At 41.3% G+C, this 21769-nt stretch overlaps 2 protein-coding genes and 1 long non-coding RNA gene across 23 annotated transcripts in view; all 3 read right to left on the bottom strand.

Moving 5' to 3' along the window:
- SEC31A (SEC31 homolog A, COPII component) overlaps positions 1–456 on the bottom strand; it is a 50008-nt gene extending 49552 nt beyond the window's left edge. For 12 of the 17 annotated variants that reach the window (XM_060278398.2, XM_060278399.2, XM_060278401.2 and 9 more), the window contains exon 1: positions 84–342. The gene's annotated coding sequence lies outside the window, so the exon portion shown is untranslated. Of the gene's footprint in view, positions 1–83 lie in introns of all 17 variants that reach the window. The other 5 variants (XM_060278397.2, XM_088660594.1, XM_060278403.2 and 2 more) reach the window with 4 other exon arrangements.
- A 2691-nt stretch (positions 457–3147) lies between these two features.
- On the bottom strand, positions 3148–5107 carry LOC118084550 (uncharacterized). The gene is made up of 3 exons (XR_004692502.3): positions 4787–5107; positions 4277–4345; positions 3148–3859 (listed from the first exon to the last, which is right to left on the bottom strand). It is a non-coding gene; the product is annotated as an uncharacterized LOC118084550 (long non-coding RNA).
- A 1835-nt stretch (positions 5108–6942) lies between these two features.
- LIN54 (lin-54 DREAM MuvB core complex component) overlaps positions 6943–21769 on the bottom strand; it is a 33177-nt gene continuing 18350 nt past the window's right edge. For all 5 annotated transcript variants that reach the window (XM_088660586.1, XM_088660587.1, XM_035111977.3 and 2 more), the window contains 11 exons: positions 19959–20104; positions 19074–19199; positions 18495–18711; positions 17612–17688; positions 17270–17467; positions 14713–14804; positions 13454–13525; positions 12529–12631; positions 12228–12365; positions 10784–10986; positions 6943–10294 (listed from right to left, as the gene is read on the bottom strand). In XM_088660586.1, coding sequence (XP_088516712.1) covers positions 10093–10294; positions 10784–10986; positions 12228–12365; positions 12529–12631; positions 13454–13525; positions 14713–14804; positions 17270–17467; positions 17612–17688; positions 18495–18711; positions 19074–19199; positions 19959–20104 — 1574 coding nt within the window. In that variant the 3' untranslated portion in view covers positions 6943–10092. The remainder of the gene's footprint in view (positions 10295–10783; positions 10987–12227; positions 12366–12528; positions 12632–13453; positions 13526–14712; positions 14805–17269; positions 17468–17611; positions 17689–18494; positions 18712–19073; positions 19200–19958; positions 20105–21769) is intronic.

Genomic DNA, 21769 nt, shown 5'->3' with positions numbered 1-21769 from the left:
CGAGTTTAAAGGGAAGCCGGTGGGCTGGGGGACCCCCAACCCGCCGCCGCCGCCCTCCCTTGGGTCTCCCAAGCTCTTCTCACCTGCTCGCCGGTCTCCCTCGGCCAGGAAAGTCAAGGCTGGGCTGCGGCCTCCTCCTCCTCCTCCGCCCGTAGAGCCCCAAGCTCCAAACCGCTCGGGCTTCAACGTGGCAGCCGGAGCACCGCCTCCATGCCGCCGGCTTCCGGGACGAAGTGGCACCCGCCCGCCGCTGGGGCTGGGCCTGCCTGGGAGGAGGAAGAGGAAGAAGCCGACGAAGGGCCGCTCGCCACGCCGACGCCTCTGAGGGGAGAAGCCGCCACGGGCGACGCGCGCCGAGCGTCCTCTGGGCCGGAGGGGCTCCAAGTTTCTCTACTGGCTTTCGGAATACAGTAAAGATTTGCTCACGGCAAGCCGAGGGTGTTTATATATATATGTACTCTGAGGGGGTATATGTGTGTATGGCTATATATATATATATGGATATAGATAGATAAACACCCTCAGAGTATATATGTAAAAAAACACCCTCGAGCAAATCTGGTTGAGAAACACTGCTCTAGGTGATGGGTGTGTTATATGTGTTCATGGGTGTTTTATATTTATGTATATACTGTATATCATAACCTCTGCACATGTGCAGAGTGCATTTACTTCCCCACTGCAGCTAGTTCAGAAAAGCACTGCTGAATGGGGCAAAGGCTTAGCCCAACACTGTTTTTGAAGGTCAGTGCCTCAGGGAACCCCACAAGCAGACCATTAAGGCAGCCAGGCACAGCTAAATGATTTTAAGACCCTGGACTTTAATGTTTATTTAGAATCACGGTATCTGATGTACTAGGCTGACTGGTTTAGCCACTCGGGGTCCGCCCAAGCAGGAGTTTGAACTTCAGTCCAACACTGCAGTGGGTGTACGTTGGAGTCTGCACATAATTTGCACGTTAGTTATCTTTCAGGAGGCAGCATGTTATGTGGGGTTGGAGGAGAGGCTGCTCTTCTGACAGATAAGTACTGTAAGGTTTGTGTGCAGGTCTAACTGCAGACTAGTGTTCTTTTGTTTTAAGTAGTTTGCCACTGATACACTTCCAGATATAGGCAGGTAGCCGTGTTGGTCTGCTGTAGTCGAAACAAAATAAAAGGAATTTTTTATTTTATTTTGTTGATACACTTCCGACACACTTGTGGCTGAAATCCTATGAATCCCCTAAGTTGCATTGAACTTCTGTTTAAACATGACTAGTACGGGAGAGAGTCTCACTCTTACCCTTTTCCGAAGGCTGCATGCATAATCTTGAGCATGAACAGACAAGTGACACTTGCATTTTTCCATTTACATGAAATGTTGGTAGTTCCGAGGAACCCATGCTAGAATAGACTTCTGAAATAGCTACTCCATGATTCATATAAAAGGCAACACAAGGTGTTCTCATTTACTAGGATCTTTGGCATCAATTTTGCTAACAACCTGATCATAAGAATCTAGCACCCCATTTTCCACAGTAACCAAGAGGAACCCCACAAACCAGATACAAAGCTTACCAATCTGTGAGACCTGCCCTCTTATCCAATCACTAAATTTACAGTACTCAGAATCCATTTTCAATGCAGAATAAGCAGCCATTTCTTTACTTACACAAATGTACCGTATGCGTTTCAAATACAGTGGTGCCTCGCTTAACGAATGCCCTGCTTAACGAAATTTCCGCTTAACGAAAGGTTTTTTCTAGTGGAGGTTGCCTCGCTAGACGAATTCGTTTTATGAAAAATTCGTCTAGCGAATCGTGGTTTCCCATAGGAATGCATTGGAATTCAATTAATGCGTTCCTATGGGCAAAAAAAAATATTCAAAAAAATTTCAATGCATTCCTATGGGATTCGCTAGACGAATTTTTCGTTATAAGAAAAGACCCGTGGAACGAATTACATTCGTCTAGTGAGGCACCACTGTACAGTACTATGAATTACAAAGATTAAGCCAACACACATGTTCAGTTCTGTGCTGAAACATTGTTTCAGCAAGCTTACTCAGTCCCATAATTTAGTTATACAGATATTTGTATGATTGTAACTGTGATTATGGTTTTATGTATATTTGTTTTTCAATATACATTGTGGATTTTAGCTACCTTTTAGCTACAATACTTTGTATATCATGTGGAAAGCTCTCTGAACAGGCAGTCTTTAAATCTGCTAAACAACAGACACACAAATAAATAAATATTTATAGAAAGTAAAAGTACAAAAAATATCCAAAACCCACAGCTGGGCAAAGCACTGCATCCTGACTAATTCTGTCCTTGTTTTTTCCTTTCCTCCTGTCCTTGTGTACCATCATACCACACTTTAATGACATTTTGTTTTATACCACCAAACTGTACATATTATTTCAGATTCTCCCAAGTACTTTGAATACACCATCTAACATATCTGCCAGTTCCACAGCTGGGATATTAGTAAAATATATTTAATAAAGTTTAGAATGCTAGTTCTGCTTCCTAGGCACAAACTAGAAATCAAGCCACAAGACTTCATTGAAGGTCAAAGTATTTATTTATATTAATACAAAAGGAAGATCAGCACAGTATACAAAATGTGTCTTAACAAGAGATTGGTCAAAAGTTATACTTTTATAATGATTTCCCCTTTTCCTTTTTTCCATTTGGTCCAGATATTATTCTGTTCATTCCACGCTTTCTGAGAGGCTCTTCTTTTATTTTTAGAATTTATTTTAGCATTTTCAATTTTACATACAATAAGCAAAAGAAAAATAAACACAATATAAACATAAAATCCCCTTTGAGTTCCCTCCCCGCCCCTCGTTGTGGATCCTCATCTAATGATTTTCTCTCTGCATCTCTTCTGTAACTCTATTATTATAAATCCTTTGCCAATCCATAGTACAAATTTTTACAAGTTTTCTGTCAAACCTACTAATGAATGTAATTGTTTACAATAGTTTTTCAAGTAAACTATAAACTTTTCCCATCATTTATTAAAGCCAGCCTCTTCCTGGTTTCTAATTATTCTTGTAAGTTTTGTCATTTCAGCAGAATTCATCAATTTTACCTGCCACTCTTCCTTAGTCAGAATAGTGACTTCTTTCCATCTCTGGGGATTTCCCCTTTTTTTGCTTGGTCATTTATCCACTCGATCCTCCACACAAGTGAATCAATTCACAGAAATCAAGACAGCAAATATCCAAACCACCCAAAAATCCAGCAGGAAATCATAATTTTCTCAAGACACTTGAAACGCGCAGGAAATGGCTTTTAATTAGTAACCTCTATTTCAAGAGCTCAGGATTAATTTTGCACACAACCGTTAAAAATGAACTTTCCTCTCTAGCATGCACACTGTGGTAGTGGTACACCTCTACCGATCTTTTAAAAAATACTGGTTGGTGGGAAAATAAATAAAGCACATTATGCTACTGCTGAAGCTAAAGCTGCTTATATGGGAAAACTATATGGGAACTATTACATACTGTACACTGTTCCAAATACCTAAGAGAGCAGGGTACAAATGTTATATAACATGCACATATCTAAAAAAAACTTTATGTGCGTCAACTATGCACAATACTTTCTACCCATCTGGGCAAACCCAATAGTACATGTTCATATGGACACCATGTTTTAATAGGAAAACATGAATACAGTATGATAACAGCAGTACTTTTTTCAGCTACCCAAGACCACAGGATTGTAGAATGACAAACCATGCCCCCCTGCAACTCAGATCTACTTGCATGGACAAGAGGTTCATGAGTATTAGCTCTTAATTTCGCCATTTTTACAAATGCTTTAAATGTTACCTGATTATCCTGGAAGATTCTTTATGCCTGAAAGCAGGAAAATGAATCATAATTAAGTAAATATCAAAAGATAGCTAGAGATATAATAAATACAATGTTCAAGAATCTGATATGTTACTTTAAATCCTGTGTCCTCATCTTCATGAATAGTAATCACAGCAAATCATGATGTGAACAGCAAAAAAAGGTTTAATCACCGGACACCAGGCAAGTACCAGCAGAAATGAAAAATAAACCTACAATACTGATGTTGAAGTCTACATGCAATCATGTTCAATTTGGGAGCTTTTTAAAAAAGTAGATTCCACACATTTTAAGGATACTACTTTGTACTAAAACTTGCATAAACCAGCAAGGAAAATGAACACTTTTTATGACACTGGTGAGTCTTCAAAATATAAAAGTACAAAACCTATGCCAAATGATGTTCAGAGCAAGTCATACCTCAATAAGTTTGGGACTCCTTGTTGTCATTAAGTCCCCATCTATGGAAAAAGCAATTCTCCTTTCCCTCTGCAAACAAAAAAAGGGAACATAAAACACATATTACGACTACCTGTGAGTCTTATCATAAGTGGGGGTGCATCTTCAAGCAACATTACAGAGGTCTCACTGCTGCCTCCAATGTACTGAGTAACCAGGAGCACTAATATTCCAAGCTTGAAGAACCAGTATTGAGTTCTGTCTTAGGAAGTTATGCCTTCTTGGCTATGAATGTTGCCAGGCAATTTTTACCAAGTACTGTAATTTCTTCCAGCCAGATGGGCAGGGTTTAAATAATAACTTATAAATAAATGACAAATTATGATGTTGATTATTCCTAACGTCTCCTGTTGCTACAAAGGCAAAATTTGAAGGATTGGGGTGGTGGGGAGTTAGGAGTTATGACGAGAAAGTCAACCACAGTACCGGTACGTACTAAGACTCTCCCTTAACCAGAAGAAATGGACCCACCTCATCACAGTGAAAAGTTCCTCTCAAGGTCTGGAAAGGAATACAGAAAACGGAGTGGGGGTCCCCAGCTTCCCCCAATAAATTGGAAAAAAATGTTTTGGGTATTCCCCCCCCCCCCGGCAATTTTTCAAGTGCCTCTCACTAGACTCCAAATTAGTAGCAATTAAATACATTTAAATTAGGGGGAAGAGGAAAATAACAACAGTAGTCATAATAATCGTCCGCCCACCCCGTTAAATGAGCCTACTAGTACAAAGCTACTGCAAACCCGCCATATTCTACAGAGAGACCCGCACTCCACCAAAGACGAAACCCGAAAGGAATTCAATTGCCGAAACACGCGGCTATAGCCAACCTCGTGCCTAGCGCGGCCGTGCTCTCATTGGCTCTTAGCCGTACGCTGCTTTTGATTGGGTCCTGATATCCTCTTTCGCTTCCGGTACGTTTTTAGAATGATAGAAAGGGAAAACAACCAATCGGAAGTACGGAGCCTTAAAGGAGAACTCACCAATGAGAAGATCTTTTTTATATATACAGTATGTATATGGAGAGGGAGTGCGAGCCAATCAGAAAGGGCTTCTTACAAGGAAGGGGAGCCAATAAGGAAAACGGAATCCGCGAGGGCGGCGGTTTGAAGGCCTTTCAACGAACGGTGGCGAGCACGTAGAACTACGAACCATGTAGACTTGTGTGCACGATCCTCCTTGACGCGGGGGGTTTCCGAAACCCACTCGTGCTTTCCGTTCGATAGGGCTCTCACCACAAAGATGCCGAGCCCTAGAGCGACGCCTCTCTGAGCCCAACGTGAGGGAGCAGGGGAAAATATTATTACAGTATAAGATGTCTGTGACGTCCAGGAAGGAAGCAGTGTGGCCTTGTGGCTACGGGGTCGGACTCTGACCCTGGGAGACCAGGAGGTGGCGCCAGTCACTGCTTATCTCGGCCTGTCCTCCTACATCACAAGGCTGTTGTGAGGAATCAAATGAGATGCCTTGTTTACACAGGACTCCTTTCATGTCCGTGTAGTATTTGGGACAGGCCTCCTTATTAGGGCTTGCTTCCGCATGATGGTGCAACGAAAATCCGTGATAAGTTAGAATGACTTCTCTCTAAAAAGTTTCCACTCCTGGAAATTCGAGCCAATGTTTACAAAGCACTGGGAGCTGCTGCACGTAAAACTTTGGCTGTGCAGTCGAGTTGTGGACTTAATAAACTGGAGAGGACGTTGATGGGTCTTCCCATTGGGAAGAGGCCAAATTCAGAGAGGAAATGCAATTAGAATAAATGTGTGCCCTTTCCTAACATACGGCCTTCTTTCTCCTGTTACCCTGCGGCATGGCTGTTTGTTATAAAGTGCATGAAGTTATGAAGCTATTGCAGCATGTTTACCTCTGAGGACTGCACAAAACAGCCTAGTTTTAATGATATTGTCCATTCCTATTTTATATCCTCAGCCCTATAGTAACATCAGTTTTCATTGACAGAAGAAAGTGGGATCTTCATTCACCTTCAGCAGAGTTGAGGCCTGTGCCAAAGCACACCAGTATTGCCCAATGATGATGGCGAGTGTGGCTCTCAAGAACCACCCAGCGTGGGTAACTAACTAAATAACTAACTAAATAAATAAATAAATAAATAAAGATTTACTACTTGTATCCTGCCCATGTGAATAGGTTGTCCAAGCCACTCTGGGTGGCTTCCAACAGAATATATAAAACACAACAAAACAACACACAATAAAAGCTGCTTGATCTAGAGCTGCCTTCAGATGTCTATGGAAAGTCATGTAATTGTTTATCTACTTGACATCTGATGGGAGGGCCAAGCGAAATGCCATGGTTTTGCAATGTAAAGCGAGAAGGAACATGACTTGCCAGTGAATTATGGGGAACAAATGATGAACCAAATGATAAAACCAAGGCTACGTCCTGTTCAACAGGGAAAATGGGAAAGTGTACGGGAAGATGACAGCTGGGGAGGAAAGAAGAAATTCTGCATTTAACATATTGAGGATTTAAGATAATAAAGCATTTTAAGCTTGGATAAATTCCTCTCAAGGAAATTGCCTCATTTTGGTCCTCATAATTCTAATAAAACCTGGTAGTAATGAGGAATTTGTAAAGGTTCTTATCAAAGAAAAAAGTGCAAACATTCAGTTGTACAGAATAGTATAAACTTTTTATTTTTTTCTTTGTGATTTATCCGACATTTGTTTTTACAATATAGAAAAGTGTATTCTTTGAATAGGTCTAGTAAATATAAATTTCAATCTATTTTAGATGTAAACCAGAACTAGAAAATTAATCCCCAACACCCTCCCCTCTCAAAATCTGCTGACAATGGGTATGATACAAGAGCATTCCAGCTGGGCACTTTCCAATCATGCCAGAAATGCAGGAGAAACTCCACTAATTTGGAGACGTTGTACTGCACGAGTGTTTCGTAGATTGCTCCCAGTATCTTGAGGTTAATTTTAACTAACTTGTTCAGCAGTTTCATGCAGGGAACCATGTTCAAAAACACAAAAGGAGGAGTAAGAAGACGGGAAGAACCAAGCTAAATACTGTACAGGAAAGAGCTTGTTCTAAAGGGGGGGGGGAGGCAGAAAAAGTACATCTTTGATTGCACCTTCTTCATATCTTTTACACGCAATTCCATCATACATAATCTACAACCGGAATCCAAACTTCACAAAAGGTTTTTCTGCACACTTATAAATACACATCACAAAAGGTGCAAGTTAGAATAAGACACAGAGTATGTACAAAATTAAACACATATTTAGCTCTAGATCAAAGTATGCATGTTCAAAAAAATAACTTGATCAAGTATTATTTTATCCACTTACACTAATTTACATTTATACATCTCTTATCGTATGGACACTTATGGAATTAGTAAAAAGGTGAGCTTCACCATCTACTCTGAAAAGGTAACACACTCACTTTCGACTCCAAGTCAAGAGTTCTACTCATAAAACAATTCTGGTAAAAGGAACAACAGCTTCCCTTTCAGGGTTGAGTGTACGTATATGCAAGCCTGCTATGTGTATACATACACAGTTACAAAACAAAATATATATGTACAGTTCTATGCTGTTCCTTTGGGGGTAAAGAACTGAAGTATTACAGAGCAACTAAGATAATAGCAAGTGCTTGCTAATTCAAGCATGAGATTTATATCCATTCATGAAACTTAGAATGATTGAATCATCTGCATTAGAAAACCATGCAAGTGTGTTTAGCAATTTAATATTTGTTACAAAGGCTTTCGCTTTGAAGCATCTTCACCCAAAATAATGCTATTTCATGGGGGGGGGGGAGTGGGGGTTCTGTTCCACCAAGGAATTATGAGGTTTAGCTTGGTCTTACTAGGACATATCAGCCACTGCACTGCTAAAACACACTTTTTAATAAGCAAGCTAAAACTTGAGGTGCATACAAAAACAGAAACAAAAACAAAATGACAGTTAGTGGCAAGGCAGATGCAGTTTACTACAGATAAATTTCTGAATGGAAAGCTCCATTGTCTGATGCACTTGCACCCACAATTTAAATACACAGGTGTATTTAAATCTGTCGAACTCAATAGGATTAAGTGAACCCAGTGTTGTGCCGTGGCCATAGAGTGCAGCCTCCTCAAATCTGCAGGTGACCACCACATTGTTAAAACACAATAAAACACCACATCTTTAGAAGTTTTGCCCTCAACACCTCACTGATCACATTTAAAATAAAACCCGAGTAGGTCATTTGAAGACACCCTTGAACCATTAAGTACCTGTATTCCCATTGACTAGCTGGGATCCAAAGAGCCATTTTAGCTGCCCTTAAGGGGATTATTTTTTTACACCCTCCCCCCTCCAAGCCAACTGCAAAATCATTTTCAAAATCCCCCTTCGAAACAATTTGCTATGGAGTCTGAGGGAAGGGGAAACTGCTGTTTGAAAAACTCAAGAGGTACACGAGTACTCGTGTGCTTTTGGGATCCTGGCTGGTATCTGGATATTGGGAAAATGGTTTGGGGCTATTCAGTGAGCAAAAAGATGTAACCTTTTATATAGACTAAGAGTTATGCTCCCCTTACACCCATGTATCAATTTAAAAGGTGTGGCACATTGCAAAGTACTCTTTAGAGGGTACGTAGCATCATCAAGCATTGCTTACATCTTCCATCATTAACCCAATAAATGACACCCCCCCAACTTTATGCACTGGAAGGATACAAAGCTTAAATGATCTGGGGGAGTTGTAAGGTATCAATGAATATAAGTGGTATTAATGCTACCAGAAGATCCTTTGGCAATTATAGTCGCATATCTCAAAGAGCACACTCTTTAAATATCAGGAGGTTACGGGGAAACTTGATTACTGCCTTATAAGGATAGCTAGATTCAAGACAGAGAGAGATATTTGCCTTCAATCCTTCAGAGGGGCTTGGCTAACATTTGGGACCTAGCAGAAATGTTTTAAAAAATCCCTAGCTACATTAAAATTTGTCAAACAACATATTGATAATCTCTTTGAAATCGAATGAAAACAGTTTATTAAAATTTGGAATATGTATTACAGTGATACATTATTTTTTTAAAAAAACTTACCATAAATGTTGTTTTATGCTGTTTGAGGCTATGATATAAATTTTCACCTTGATTTTTTGTATATCATAGTTAGATATTTCTGGGTCCAGCTCTGATAATGTGTTATTCTTAATATATACTAATAGTAAGATCTGCACAATAAACTTCCCCACTGAAGCCAGGACTGTGGCTAACAAGGCAACTACTGCTTTCCAGCAAATATTTATCTTAACTGACTTCCTTTCAACATTGCCTTATCCAAGGATGTACTGCTATTAGCTTTTGCAACAAAATCTGTGTTGTGATGGTGGCCAAATGTCATTTCAACTGGGTTTGCAGAGAGATGTTCCTGAAAGCCTGTCTGTCGGATATCTTCCCACCCACCTGCATACAAAATATAACACTATACATTGCAAATAATAATAATAATTTAAAAAGAATTGCCAGAAGAAACGTTTTTTAAGAGAGAAATTTGGGGGGGGGAGGGGAAGAATCTCAACTCTGTGCAGTCCCATAAAGCTGAGAGGTCAAAGATACACGCCATATGCATGAAGTTAAAGTGTTAAGCTAAAAGGTACACGTCATTACAAAGCTTCAATATTAACATACACCAATGAAAACTAAGCAGCACCAAATTAAGAATGGACTAAAACTACATCTGATGTGAACTAAAAAGTGTCCCTGTGCCTTTTAGTGTCCCGTTCAGACCACAGCTCATTTTCAAGAGTCAGCAGTTCATGGCACAAGGGTCGCTTTTGGACTTTCCTGCTGAATTAATGATTCTCATCAGACAACGTCCAAATTCCTCTAGAATCATCCGTTCTGCTACTGCTTTCGACTTTCCTGCCTTCTCGGCCTTCTCGGCCTGCTCAAGTAAGCAGTCACACGTCGCTTCGGCAACTTCCTTCGTTACAAATGTAAATGGCAACCTAGAAGTAAACAAGAACAAGCCTTAGCGCATTATAACTGACAATCAGACTCCTTTCCCCCCCTAAATTAAGTATCAAGTTATCTACCTGTAAAAGCAAGGAAGATCAGATGCACTTCCTCAAACACACTTACGTGTACTTTTCTTTTTCTCCACAATCTTTATAAATCCAGGCTGACAATGACTTTCATTCATCATTTCCACATATCCCTCCCTCCAGGTTTAAAGCCCTTAAAAGCTAAAGGGAAAAGGCAGGGGAACAGCATGTACAGACACCCATTAAAGTGTAGTACTATGTACTTGTTCCATGTCTAGCAATTGCAGGAGCAACAGAATAAAATTTGAGCCCAGGCAAGTGAGGCAGGAGGAGGCACTCTGCTCCCCAAAAGTTATTTCCATGCCCTCCCTCTATTTCTCTCAACCTACAGCACTAATTTTTTAACCGCACAGAAGAGACTGCATGACATCAACAAAATGGAAGTAAGCACACCTTCCCCCTCCGCTGGTCAACACCGGGGCTGGCCTTGTCAGCAGGTCTGAAATCTGCGAGGACAACTTCGTCTTTGCGGCAGTTTGTTGCTGGACTCGCACTTCAGCAGCGTCAGCCAAGTGCATCAATGTCTTCCGCTCTGGGCTTTCTTCAAAGTTCTTGCAGCCGATACATTTGCAAATTGAAGAACACATGATCTTTGCCTGAACAGGAGAAAAACAAAAGCCTATTCATTCATTTATTTAATTTGTATAGCACCCTTCATCCGAAGTTCACAGCACAGTTCGCAACATAAAAATACAAAATGAGAACACAAAATACATAATAAAAGAAAAGCACAACAAACCCTTTCTAGAAACATGTTTGAAAGGCCATAGAATGTTGAAGAGCCAAAAGACTGGTTATAGGGGAATTTTTTTGCCAGGCACTAAAGATATGTAACACAGGCGCCAGGCGAGCCTCCCTGGGGAAAGCATTCCACAAATCGGGGGCCACTGCATAAAAGGCCCGTTCTCATTTTGCCACCCTCTGGGCCTCTTGTGGAGGAGGCATAGGAAGAAGGGCCTCAGATGATTTTCACAGGGTCCAGATCAGTTCATATGGGGAGAGGCGGTCTTTAAGGTATTGTTTTGCTCTGTGTTGTAAAATCAGAGATTTATTTGTGTATTCAAAATGATTATTGTTTAGCACTCACCTTTAATTGCAACTTCAGCAGGATAAATATGACTGCCTAATCTGCAATAGTGCATCACTGATCTTTCATTATGTTGCAAAATTAGGGGATATAATCCTTCAACTATTGGAGATTTTCGTTCTCCCACTCTCATAGGAAGAAGTCAAGTCTGCAAGGGGCTCTTGAAGTTATATGGATGTGACACAGTAAGCAGAAACATGGCAGAACGGTTTTGTTAAGCTACTTCCTGGCTCTGAACTCCTTCCCCTGTGGAGGTTGGCCAAAGTCAGAGCCTGGGTCTTTTCCAGGAGCACTGAAGGAATTTTTATTTAAGAGGTTTCCTGTGGCTGAACATAGCCTTGGATTTAAAAAAGAGATACAGTGGTACCTTGGGTTAAGAACTTAATTCGTTCTGGAGGTCCGTTCTTAACCTGAAACTGTTCTTAACCTGAGGTACCACTTTAGCTAATGGGGCCTCCTGCTGCTGCTGCTGCTGCCGCCACCGCACAATTTCTGGTCTCATCCTGAAGCAAAGTTCTTAACCCGAGGTACTATTTCTGGGTTAGTGGAGTCTGTAACCTGAAGCGTCTGTAACCTGAGGTACCACTGCAGAGGTATTAGTATTTCACATAACATTTGTGAGCCTAAAATAAGTGTGTTTAAAAAAACAACAACAGAACCACCATGGAGATGCTGAAAGACTGAACCAGGAAGCGCAGTGACAAAAAAGTACTGAGAGAGAAGAGAAATACAGCAGACTTTGGGTCTTACCTCGTAGCATTCACAGTAGTTTTTGAGACATCCAGACCGCTTGCAGTTGCAACCTTTGCTGTGCCGCCTATCTGACTCGCCTTCCTTCCCCTTCCCTATTTTAGGCTTGAAGGCTTCTGGGTTTCTGTCAAGGCAGGCCTAGCAAGGCAGATGCAAAGAAATCCATCATCACATGCAAGTGTTGGACATACAATCCCAGTCTTTCGCAGGAGGAACTGGCAGACACCATTTCATTCGGTCACAAAAGACAAGAGTCTTTTTGTCAAGGTTTGGTTTTGCTTTAGAAAGAGAAGAGCTTTACCTTGATTGCTTTCTGTCTGTCATTTTCACGGTCCAGATTGTTATAGCAGTTTGTGCAGTTGCAATTGTTGCAGAACTCGCCATTGGCAAAGCAATCGCAGTACCTGAAAGGGAAATCTCGCATGAAGCTTGAACACAAAACACCCACAAGGACTGCACAACGAGCGTGGATTGCAAGGGGTTGCATGACTCCTCCAACCACACTCACGGCAGCCTTCCAAGTGGGTTTAACAGCAACTCTCAAACTTTGTTGTCACGAGTCTCGCGGAGAAAAACAATATCCCAAGGCCAGAACCACAGCGGCTTTGCAACTCTGGAGAGAAAGGGTTCCGACACTCCACCCACAAGGAAGAAAGCTAGTGTGGCTTGGCCCTGAAGGAAAAGGAATGGGCAGGCCTTTTCCCCCTTCCACTTAGTAGCCATTAAATTAGAACTGGGAGAAGCTTGCATTCAGCAGACTGAAAAGTTGCCAACCAGGATGTGTTGCAGGCACATCCAACCAGGATGCGTTGCAGGCAACATGGTTTAGCCTCTTTGCCCACTCACATATCTCAATCTCAAGAACACATCACTACACAAGGAGGCCTCATCCTATCATGGCACATGGAGCTCAGCAGCAGTGCGCAGGTTTTATCCAAGTCTAAAATGCAAAAGATAGTATCTACCGCAGAGTGAGATTAAGAAAACCACCTTAAATACAAAATCTCTGGGAAATGTGACCTTTACTTGATCTTCCTCTAACACAAGATTTTATCTGTAACGGGCTGCTGGACCAAAACCCCAACATCCCTGACCAGTGGCTATGCTGAGAGCCCAGTAAGATTTTAGCTACCTCTGGTGTAATGCATGCACTTTATTGCTGATGGAAAAACGGGGTTTTACTTTTAACATTTCAAGATGGCAAGAAGTAAAACTGTTATACTTACAGCTTAAGACACAGTGATTTTGTACAGTTGCATGGCTTTCTGGGGCGATTTGCCGATTCAGAGGAAATTACTCTGTAAAACAGTTTTAATGACTTCAGTTTTTTGGCCAAAGGACAAAATGTTGATTAGCTATTGCGTCATCAGAGATGTACAGTAACAATAATGAGACCATTGACCCATCTGTTCCCCACAGTTCAGACTACACAACCTAGCCCACCCTGTGCCAAGGTCAGAGAGCAGGAGAATCTTAGGTGCCTCCAGATCAAATGGTTCCACCAAATGACTTATCAGAAAAGGAAATCCCAAACTGTGGTGGCAGAAGGAAAATCCTATTGCATCAGGATAAAAAACATTAATCAGTTGAACTGTCCTACAAGTCTGTTGTATCAATGCATAACAGAGGTTATCTACTGCTTCTCTGAATGATCGCCTGCTCTGGCGTTGCTTTCTTCTGCTTAGTTTCTGTCAGGGACTAGTAATTCTGCTTTGCATGAGCATCAGCTGTAAGTGGATCATTCAGTCACTCCAAAAGTAAAGACTCAGCAAATTCACCTGGCGTCATGAGGCTGTTTCCTGTTGTGTCTCCCTAAAAGTTGCTTCTTTGGGGCTGTGACCTTTCAGTTAAGCAGGCACGCCCATATCAGTGACTCGTGCATGGGGGGGAAAGGTATTGGGTTCTTCAGAAAGCAGTCGTAAGGCCTACTCTTCCACATTCTAAAAATTAATTTTTTCAGGTGTAACGACGAGGTGTGCCCAGATATTTGGGATCTACTGCATATAAACAAACCACCAGAAAAATACGCTTGACCAAGATTGTTCAGTCTCTTCATTAGGAATAAAAATATGTGCAGAGAGGTGTTCGGTGTACCTGCCCTACTCTTGTGGGATTACTTTTCCTTTTGGAACCTGGGTAGGATTTAAATAATTTTAGCTAGTTTCTATGGGTAGAGAGAATTGTTTTTACATCTGTAAGATCTTTATCTATTTTAAGACTCTGGTTTCATATAAAGCAAAATGTAACTGGGTAGGCCCATAAGAAAAAAAGCCTGCAAAAATTCACAGTTGGGCAGTATCTTTTTTTAGGACCAAGCAAAACATCAACCCTACTTGGAGATTCTGAGACCAGAGACCTCCTACATGCAAGGCAGATGCCCTACTACTTCAGCAGCTGAACACCAAACAACTCCAAATATTTCTCCCGATCCTCTGTCTTTCCATGCTGTGCAATGATTATTATTACTCATCTACACAATACACACCCATTGAATGGCAGGCGGGCTTGGGTCTGGATACTAGATGTCCCACTAAGATTGGCATTGCTTGCTATTGATACGTAGGATGACTGCTGTAGCTAAAAATAAATTCACAAAGTCAGAACATGAAGTCAGTACATGACATACCGTTTGCAGATTAGTACTTGCACAAATAGCTGGCCAAACACTTTTTATTCCGTCATTAGGAGTCAGAAGAAGATGTTCACTGCTATTTTTAGACTGGAGGGCTTTTGTCCTGGAAACTGGATTATAACCTCATGTTTAATCTGTACCAAATTTTCTAGTACTAATGGAAGCCTCCCACCTCTCATGATACACTGTTCTAAGAGGACTGTTGTAACTAGATTAAAAACCTGTCTAAACATAAAAATAACAATAATGTCTCATAGCACCACACTTTTTTGTGTCAGGATAAAAAAATTCAGGAACCCCAACACTCCCTTTGACAAAAACTCTGTTGAGAATTAAATTAAAATATTACACCTGGTTAGCAGTTTATGTTGTCTAAGCTCCTTCAATTTCTCATGCCTAAATTTCATGGTCAGATAAAAAATTAGCAGGAAAAAAACTTTATTTGGAAAATACATAGAGCAGTTTTTCCATTTATAATCCCATTAGAATTCCTCCACAGCTGCACTATTATATAGCCCAAAGAGCCTGTCAAACCAGCATACGATTTGCTTTGGATCTTTTTGTTGTTGCTAAACTATTAGGAGATTTTCACACACCTGAAAGAGGACTGCTACAACTCATTTTGTGGTATCAGCAGAAAATATCTATGGAAAACCAGGGATTATGGAAAACTAGGGACTTACTCCAAGTATCCTATGTTGATTCAGTGAAGCTGGAAAAGTGGCGAAGGGGGTGTCAGTTGACATAGCTTTTCCCTGTACCTTTTCCAGTAACAAAACCATTAACGTGCTACATATTGGCCATAAGAAATCACCTTCTTATGCAATCAGCTCTCTGCTTTTCACCCTCTCTCCACTTTAGGGACAGGAACCACCTGCAGACGAGCTTCTGCTAGGACTGCATTAGCTAGGAAAGCTGTCTGCAAGCTGAAAAATCCTTCATGCCTGCTTCCTTTGGAGAAGCAGAGAAATTTTCAAAGAGGAAGACAGCTGAGGTCCTACGTCTCCCCGACAACACCCTTTTGTTAACCATATGAATTTCTGTTGACCTTCATGGCCTTGAGGCATAGTGATGGTGGGTTAACACCTAAAATAAATTTCATCAGTTGCCCTTGCTTTTCCAACCGTTTTAATAGGATCATTCTTGTTTTTAGATTCAGAATCCCACATTCTCATTTCCCCATAAAGGTATTTAAAGGGAGTTTACTCTTTGTCATTAAAATTATTTTCTGCTTATCTCTATGCAGTTCACAATCTTCTATTATTTAGTTCTTAGAATGCACTTGAACCTTACACTCCAGAGAGAAGTCTGATTTTCCAGCAAAAAGATCTTCCGTTTTCAGCTTTATTTGGGAACAGTTGGAACTCGACTTTATTTCAAAGCACTCCTCCAAGCTGGCTGGAATGAGATTGTGCATTTACAAAACCAGAGTATCATCATTTTGGCAACAATCTCTTCTCAGCTGTCATGATGGCTAACAATGGTCCTTCCTCTTTCCACCCATGTTGAAGGGCTCCTTCTTTCTTGCCTGCTTTGTATTTTAATTGCTGGTGGGGTAAGATCTTCCTAATCTCTCTTTCTTGCAAAAGATACATCATCTGCTTGGTCCGTGCACCAAATGAATTCCACCTGGCCATCTACTCCATTGAAGCTCTCATTTCTTTCATCTCTGCCAGACTATCTGGCCACAAGGGAAAGTGTGGGGGATGTTGCTGCTTTCCATGGGAGGGCTACTCTCAATGATTTGGACCAATAAGCTGCTCTACATGCCATTTTCTATCCCATGTTTTCCAAAGGAAGACAGCAGCGACCCACAGGTGTTCCTCAGTCTAGCCTGTCTAACACACGTTCCAAGCATATGCAGCATCTTGTGCTAGTGCTACTATCAGTAAGTTTCATCAGGATAGCAGTTCCTGAACTGTGCTGGGTTACACTAGTGTGATGAGAGAAGGGCTGAAGTGAAATGTAATCAAGTCCTTCAAGCAGGAAGGCCCTGTGCAGGACTGATTATTTCCCCCCCTGCCAACATATGGGCGCCGACATCTCCCCATGTGGAAAGGTGCCCTGATACAGTCTGCAGCACATCTGGCAGCCTGGGAAAATTCCAGGGGGGGGGACATCCTGGGAGAGGGAATGTGTGTGTCCACTTCAGTACAACGGTGTGATTCCACAGTTAGTCCAAAAGCGGGAGGAAAAAGCCCAACATCTTGGGTATCAAAGATTAGGAAACGGTGGATTAGGCCTACCTTATTTCTAGCACTTATTTTGTGTCCACAAACATTGGAAACTGAGAAATTCTTCTGGCCTTAACTCCCAAGTGGGTCATTTTTGTTAAAAGAATCTATACACTATAAAGAAGACACACTCATTAAATATTTTGGTCAATTTCATCTCCACATCAATGCCATACCTGTGTGACATACTGAGCCGGGAGAACCGCATAGCCGACATTCCCTGCACCAGGGGCTGGAGCCAGCACTGTGCCCGGGGGGAGGTTGGTGAGGTTTGGCTGGATCTGTGGCAGTGGTGTGGCAGGCATTATTAGCCTCTGCTGTGGCTGGCTTGTAGTAACTATCTGCGAAGTTGTGCTAATTGGTTTGGGCGCCACCTGCAAGGAAAGGAAATCGCCATGATGCCTTCATTGCATATGAGATCTTATTCTTTGCAAATCAACAGGAGAAGTTACTTTGGAAATGCCAACTGTGCAAAACCAGAAATACGTATTAAGTATGTAGGCGGACGCAAAACTCACTTGTTTGACCGCCTGCGTGGCTGGAACAATTGGGACAGACATCCTCACGGGGGTTGCATTCACCACCATTGGCTTAGCTGCTCAAAAGAAACAACATGAGACACAACATGCAACTTTCTGTGCAAAGATGTTTACCGGATGCAGCTTCTCTGGTTGTTACTCTTGTATACTAAAGGTAAGGCCACTTTGGTTTTCTTGTTATTTTGTATGTATTGCCTGAATTGAACACCAGCTTCTGGGTTAGGGTAGGATATTTCATTATCTATTTGTATGGCATTGTTACATGTTGAAATCATTTAATAGAAAAAAATGTTTTTAACGAGTTATTCCAGAATTTTGGATAGAACAACAACATACACCTCAAACTTTTGCTGTTTACCATTTACTTAATCAAATCCTAGACAAGTCATGGTGAAACAAAGCAACACACACAAAAAGACCATACATCTGCAACGTGTCCTAAAATTAAGCCTGGGGCAAAGAAGCAATATTTCCAATTTGACACTTTTCATGGCTAAGGAATGTATATCACCCCCTAAGTAGCAACTACAACTTTAAAAATAGTTTGCATTTTCACTGCTGGAAGCTGTTCTTTAAAAAAAACCCTAATTACTGCAATGGAGGTGAGACTGAGAAGGGGAGAGTGCCTGACAGATGGGGACACCCCAATCTTGGTCAAAGATTCACAATGAACATTCACGGCTAAACCGTTAGTCCAACAAGTATTAGGAAATCTTTCCTACTTGGGAGTGGGCATACAACCAGCACAAACCAACGGTGCAGAACACGGAATGTTAAACAAATGCTTACTTAATGCCCTTTGTATTTCTGTTAAGCACTTCCAAAACTGTCATGAAAACATTCAACTATGGTGACTACTAACCTTGCTGAAGAGATGCTGTGCTGATGCTGGGATTCTGAGTGGCTGGCTGTGCTGAGCTGTTGGCTGTTGTGGCAGTTACAAGCCGGACATAATGGAATTTGCTTCCAGGTACCTGAATTTGTTGAACATTGGGCGCTGTTGCCAAGGGAATGATAGTCTTAAACTGAGATGTGCTCACTCCCCCCATAGTAAGGGTCTGTACTGCAGATTTCACAGCCTGTTAAAATATTTGTAAAGTTATTTATGTGATGTCAATATATCAGCCTCTCTTTTATTTTTGGCAAAGAAGTAGTTTCTAGTGAGTCTGCATTATTCCCCCTTGTGCTTCATTTTAAAACACAGATCAATAAACTCTTGAAATGCTTTATAACTTTGTAATAATAATAATGTCAGATACAGTAAGCACCTGTTTGTGACCAAATTTGCTTTAAGGTATTTCTCCTAATAGCATATCATTTCAACTCATCAGAAAAGCAAAAGTTCTCTGGATAAACAGTTAACAGTGTCTGAAACTATGCAGAGATGTGAGTCAGACTCCAATGGTGAGGCTTTCAGAACAAGAGCCAGAATGCTGCATACCTGAGTTGTATTGTTAGCTACAGCCTTTCCTGGGGAAGATGGTGTTGAATGCTGCACCGTGAGAATCTGCTGTCCCAGGGCTACGTTTAGAGGAACACCAACTGCTTTCTGGGGTGAGCTTGGAGGCTGCGAGGCGATAGACACCACTGTTAGCTGCTTAACAAACCAAAGATCTTAGGCTAAAACATTCTGTAATACAGTTCCACACAACTACAGCTCATTCAGCTTCAAAATCAGAACAGAAAACAAATGCACAAGGCTTCATGCTGTTGGGGGTTATGAGTGAACCTATTTTGGCTGGTACTCAAAGCAGCTACAGGGCACCAGGTTGGTAAACAAGTTACAACATTTTAGGCACCAGAAGCTGCCGGCAAGAAGGAAGTGCCCCCCCCCCCCGATAATTTTGCTCAGCTGGTAGATGTTTGGTAATCTGGGAATTCCAATTTCATTAAAAGAAACAGAGGCAGTACATTTACAGGTTTTGTTGCTGTGGATCATTTGAAACGTGATTAAAATAAATCATAAAATTGTAGAGTTGGAAGGGACCACGAGGGTCATCTAGTCCAACCCCTTCCCATGCAGGAATCTGCTGCTCAATGTTGGGCTCGAACCTGCAACCCTGAGATGGAAGAGCCTCATGCTCTACCGACTGTGATAGCCCAGGTTGAAATAGGCAGCTTGAAGCTCGGGTTCCTTGTTCTTCACTTGGAAGCTCAGGTACCATTTTAAGTAAATACAGATTAACAGAATTTAACTCACACTTTCCACATTTATGAACCACCACTTTTGAATAAGTGAAATATGTTTAAATGGAATATATCCTACTACTTCGGATCATTTTCAGAGCAACACCAAAATTATTGTAAACTTGAATAGACTTTTTACCTTGTTGGGGGACTTCAAGGGAGAAATGGCTATCTTATTTGGTGTCTGCTGTATAGCAGAACTTAAAGAAGTCCCAATGACACCGCTTTCTGAGATAGTCATCGTCTTTGGAGGTGTCCCTGGAGTGGCCTGAGAAAGAACTCGACCTGTAGAAAAAAGAGAGAACAGAAACAAACTGATGATTATAGCTGGTGTCATGGAAAGAAACAGCATGTCAATTCACTGTTCTACACTGTTGCAGAAGAAGTGCTGCCTTCATTTCATGCTTCTCCCCAGGTAGCAGACTAGAAATGTCTCACATTTTCTGACAGTGTTTTCTTTCTTGTAATAAAATAACTGAAGACCATCAAGAACAAAAAGAAAACAGAAAAAGAGAGACAAAATTGACTCCAATACGCTACCAAAAATCAAAACTTCCAGATCAAAAGATTAACAATTAGCCGAGGCATCCCTCCAGATGTTTTGGCTTACAACTCCCATGATCCCTAGCTAACATGATCAGTGGTCGGGGAAGATGGGAATTGTAGTCCAAAACATCTGGAGGGCCGACGTTTGGGGATGCCTGAATTAGCCATTTTTCTCTTGTGTTAGCAACTTCCAGATAAAGATATACCAGAAATACAGCTGATTCAATTCTCACCACTTGTATTACCGTACTAACAAAAATAGAAACCTGTTATGAAGCAGGACAAAATGCAAAGAAAAAGATGACAACAGCTGGTTACAACTAATAATCTTGCGGGAGAAGTTCTACCAACCCCATTCAGCACCCCACTCTTTTAGAACTTTCTGCCAGCAATAAATCATGAGTGGAAACCACAGGGGTGCATTTACACCCTGAGATGAGACTGTGTGCATTGTAGCATTGTAGTACTGCACACAGGCAAGGGGAAGCAGCACACTTTTTTTTATGGTTGTGTATATGCAAGCATGTAATCTCTCTCATGGTCCTGGTTTATCCCGTCCGAAGTCTCTGCGCTCCAAGTCCCAACGGCTGCGCAATCCCACGGACACAGGGACTGGACGCAGAGACACTTGCACTTTATTATATAGGATATCGAATCCCAATTTTCTAATACTATGAGGGCAATTAAAAACAAATTTAGTCTAAATTAAACCAAACCGTCTAACTGAACAGGGATAGTTACTGGTCCATTAGCTAAGCAGACACCTTGAACAGTAGCCCACAATGTTGTTTCAAGTAGCTGGAGAAAAGAAATCCATGTTATTTTCAGAGAATGCAATTGTGCTGCATCACACTATTCTTTTAAACAAGCAGAATCAGCTATTCATTTTACATTCCAGCATTTTGATTGCAAGAGATTCATTACACTCCCAAACCACTGGTAAAAGTATTGACTAGTTTTGGCCTTGAATTTTCACAGGACACTGCAGTGAATACACACGAAGCAGTGCCTGGCCTGGTTTGTACAAAATGTTAAGCCATGGCTTATTAAACTATGGTTTATTAAACCACAGCTTAGCATTATGTGTGAAGCCTGCCAACCACTCAATTATGGCTTGTTTACTACCAAAAAAATCATTCACTGTCTGAAACCATGGTTTGTTGTTGGCTTATAGTTCTTGATTCTTTGTTTTAACTATGACCTGGCATTTCCTGCAAGCCCACCACTTTTCCTTAAGCGTGACTTTCCTGATCACCCCACTCCAGCCATTCACCAAGCTACAAAGGCAAGAGTAGCTGAAAAACAGAAAACCTTGGAGAAACAATCCAAGGTTTATCTATCTGTGAGACATCTCGTGGTTTGTTAAACCACAGTAGCATTACATGCAAACTAGGCCACTGTGTA

The sequence above is a fragment of the Zootoca vivipara genome, chromosome Z1 (assembly GCF_965207765.1).
Source record: "Zootoca vivipara chromosome Z1, rZooViv2.hap1.1, whole genome shotgun sequence".
In the NCBI taxonomy this organism is placed as follows: Eukaryota; Metazoa; Chordata; class Lepidosauria; order Squamata; family Lacertidae; genus Zootoca; species Zootoca vivipara.
This window is presented reverse-complemented; position numbering and strand designations above follow the sequence as displayed.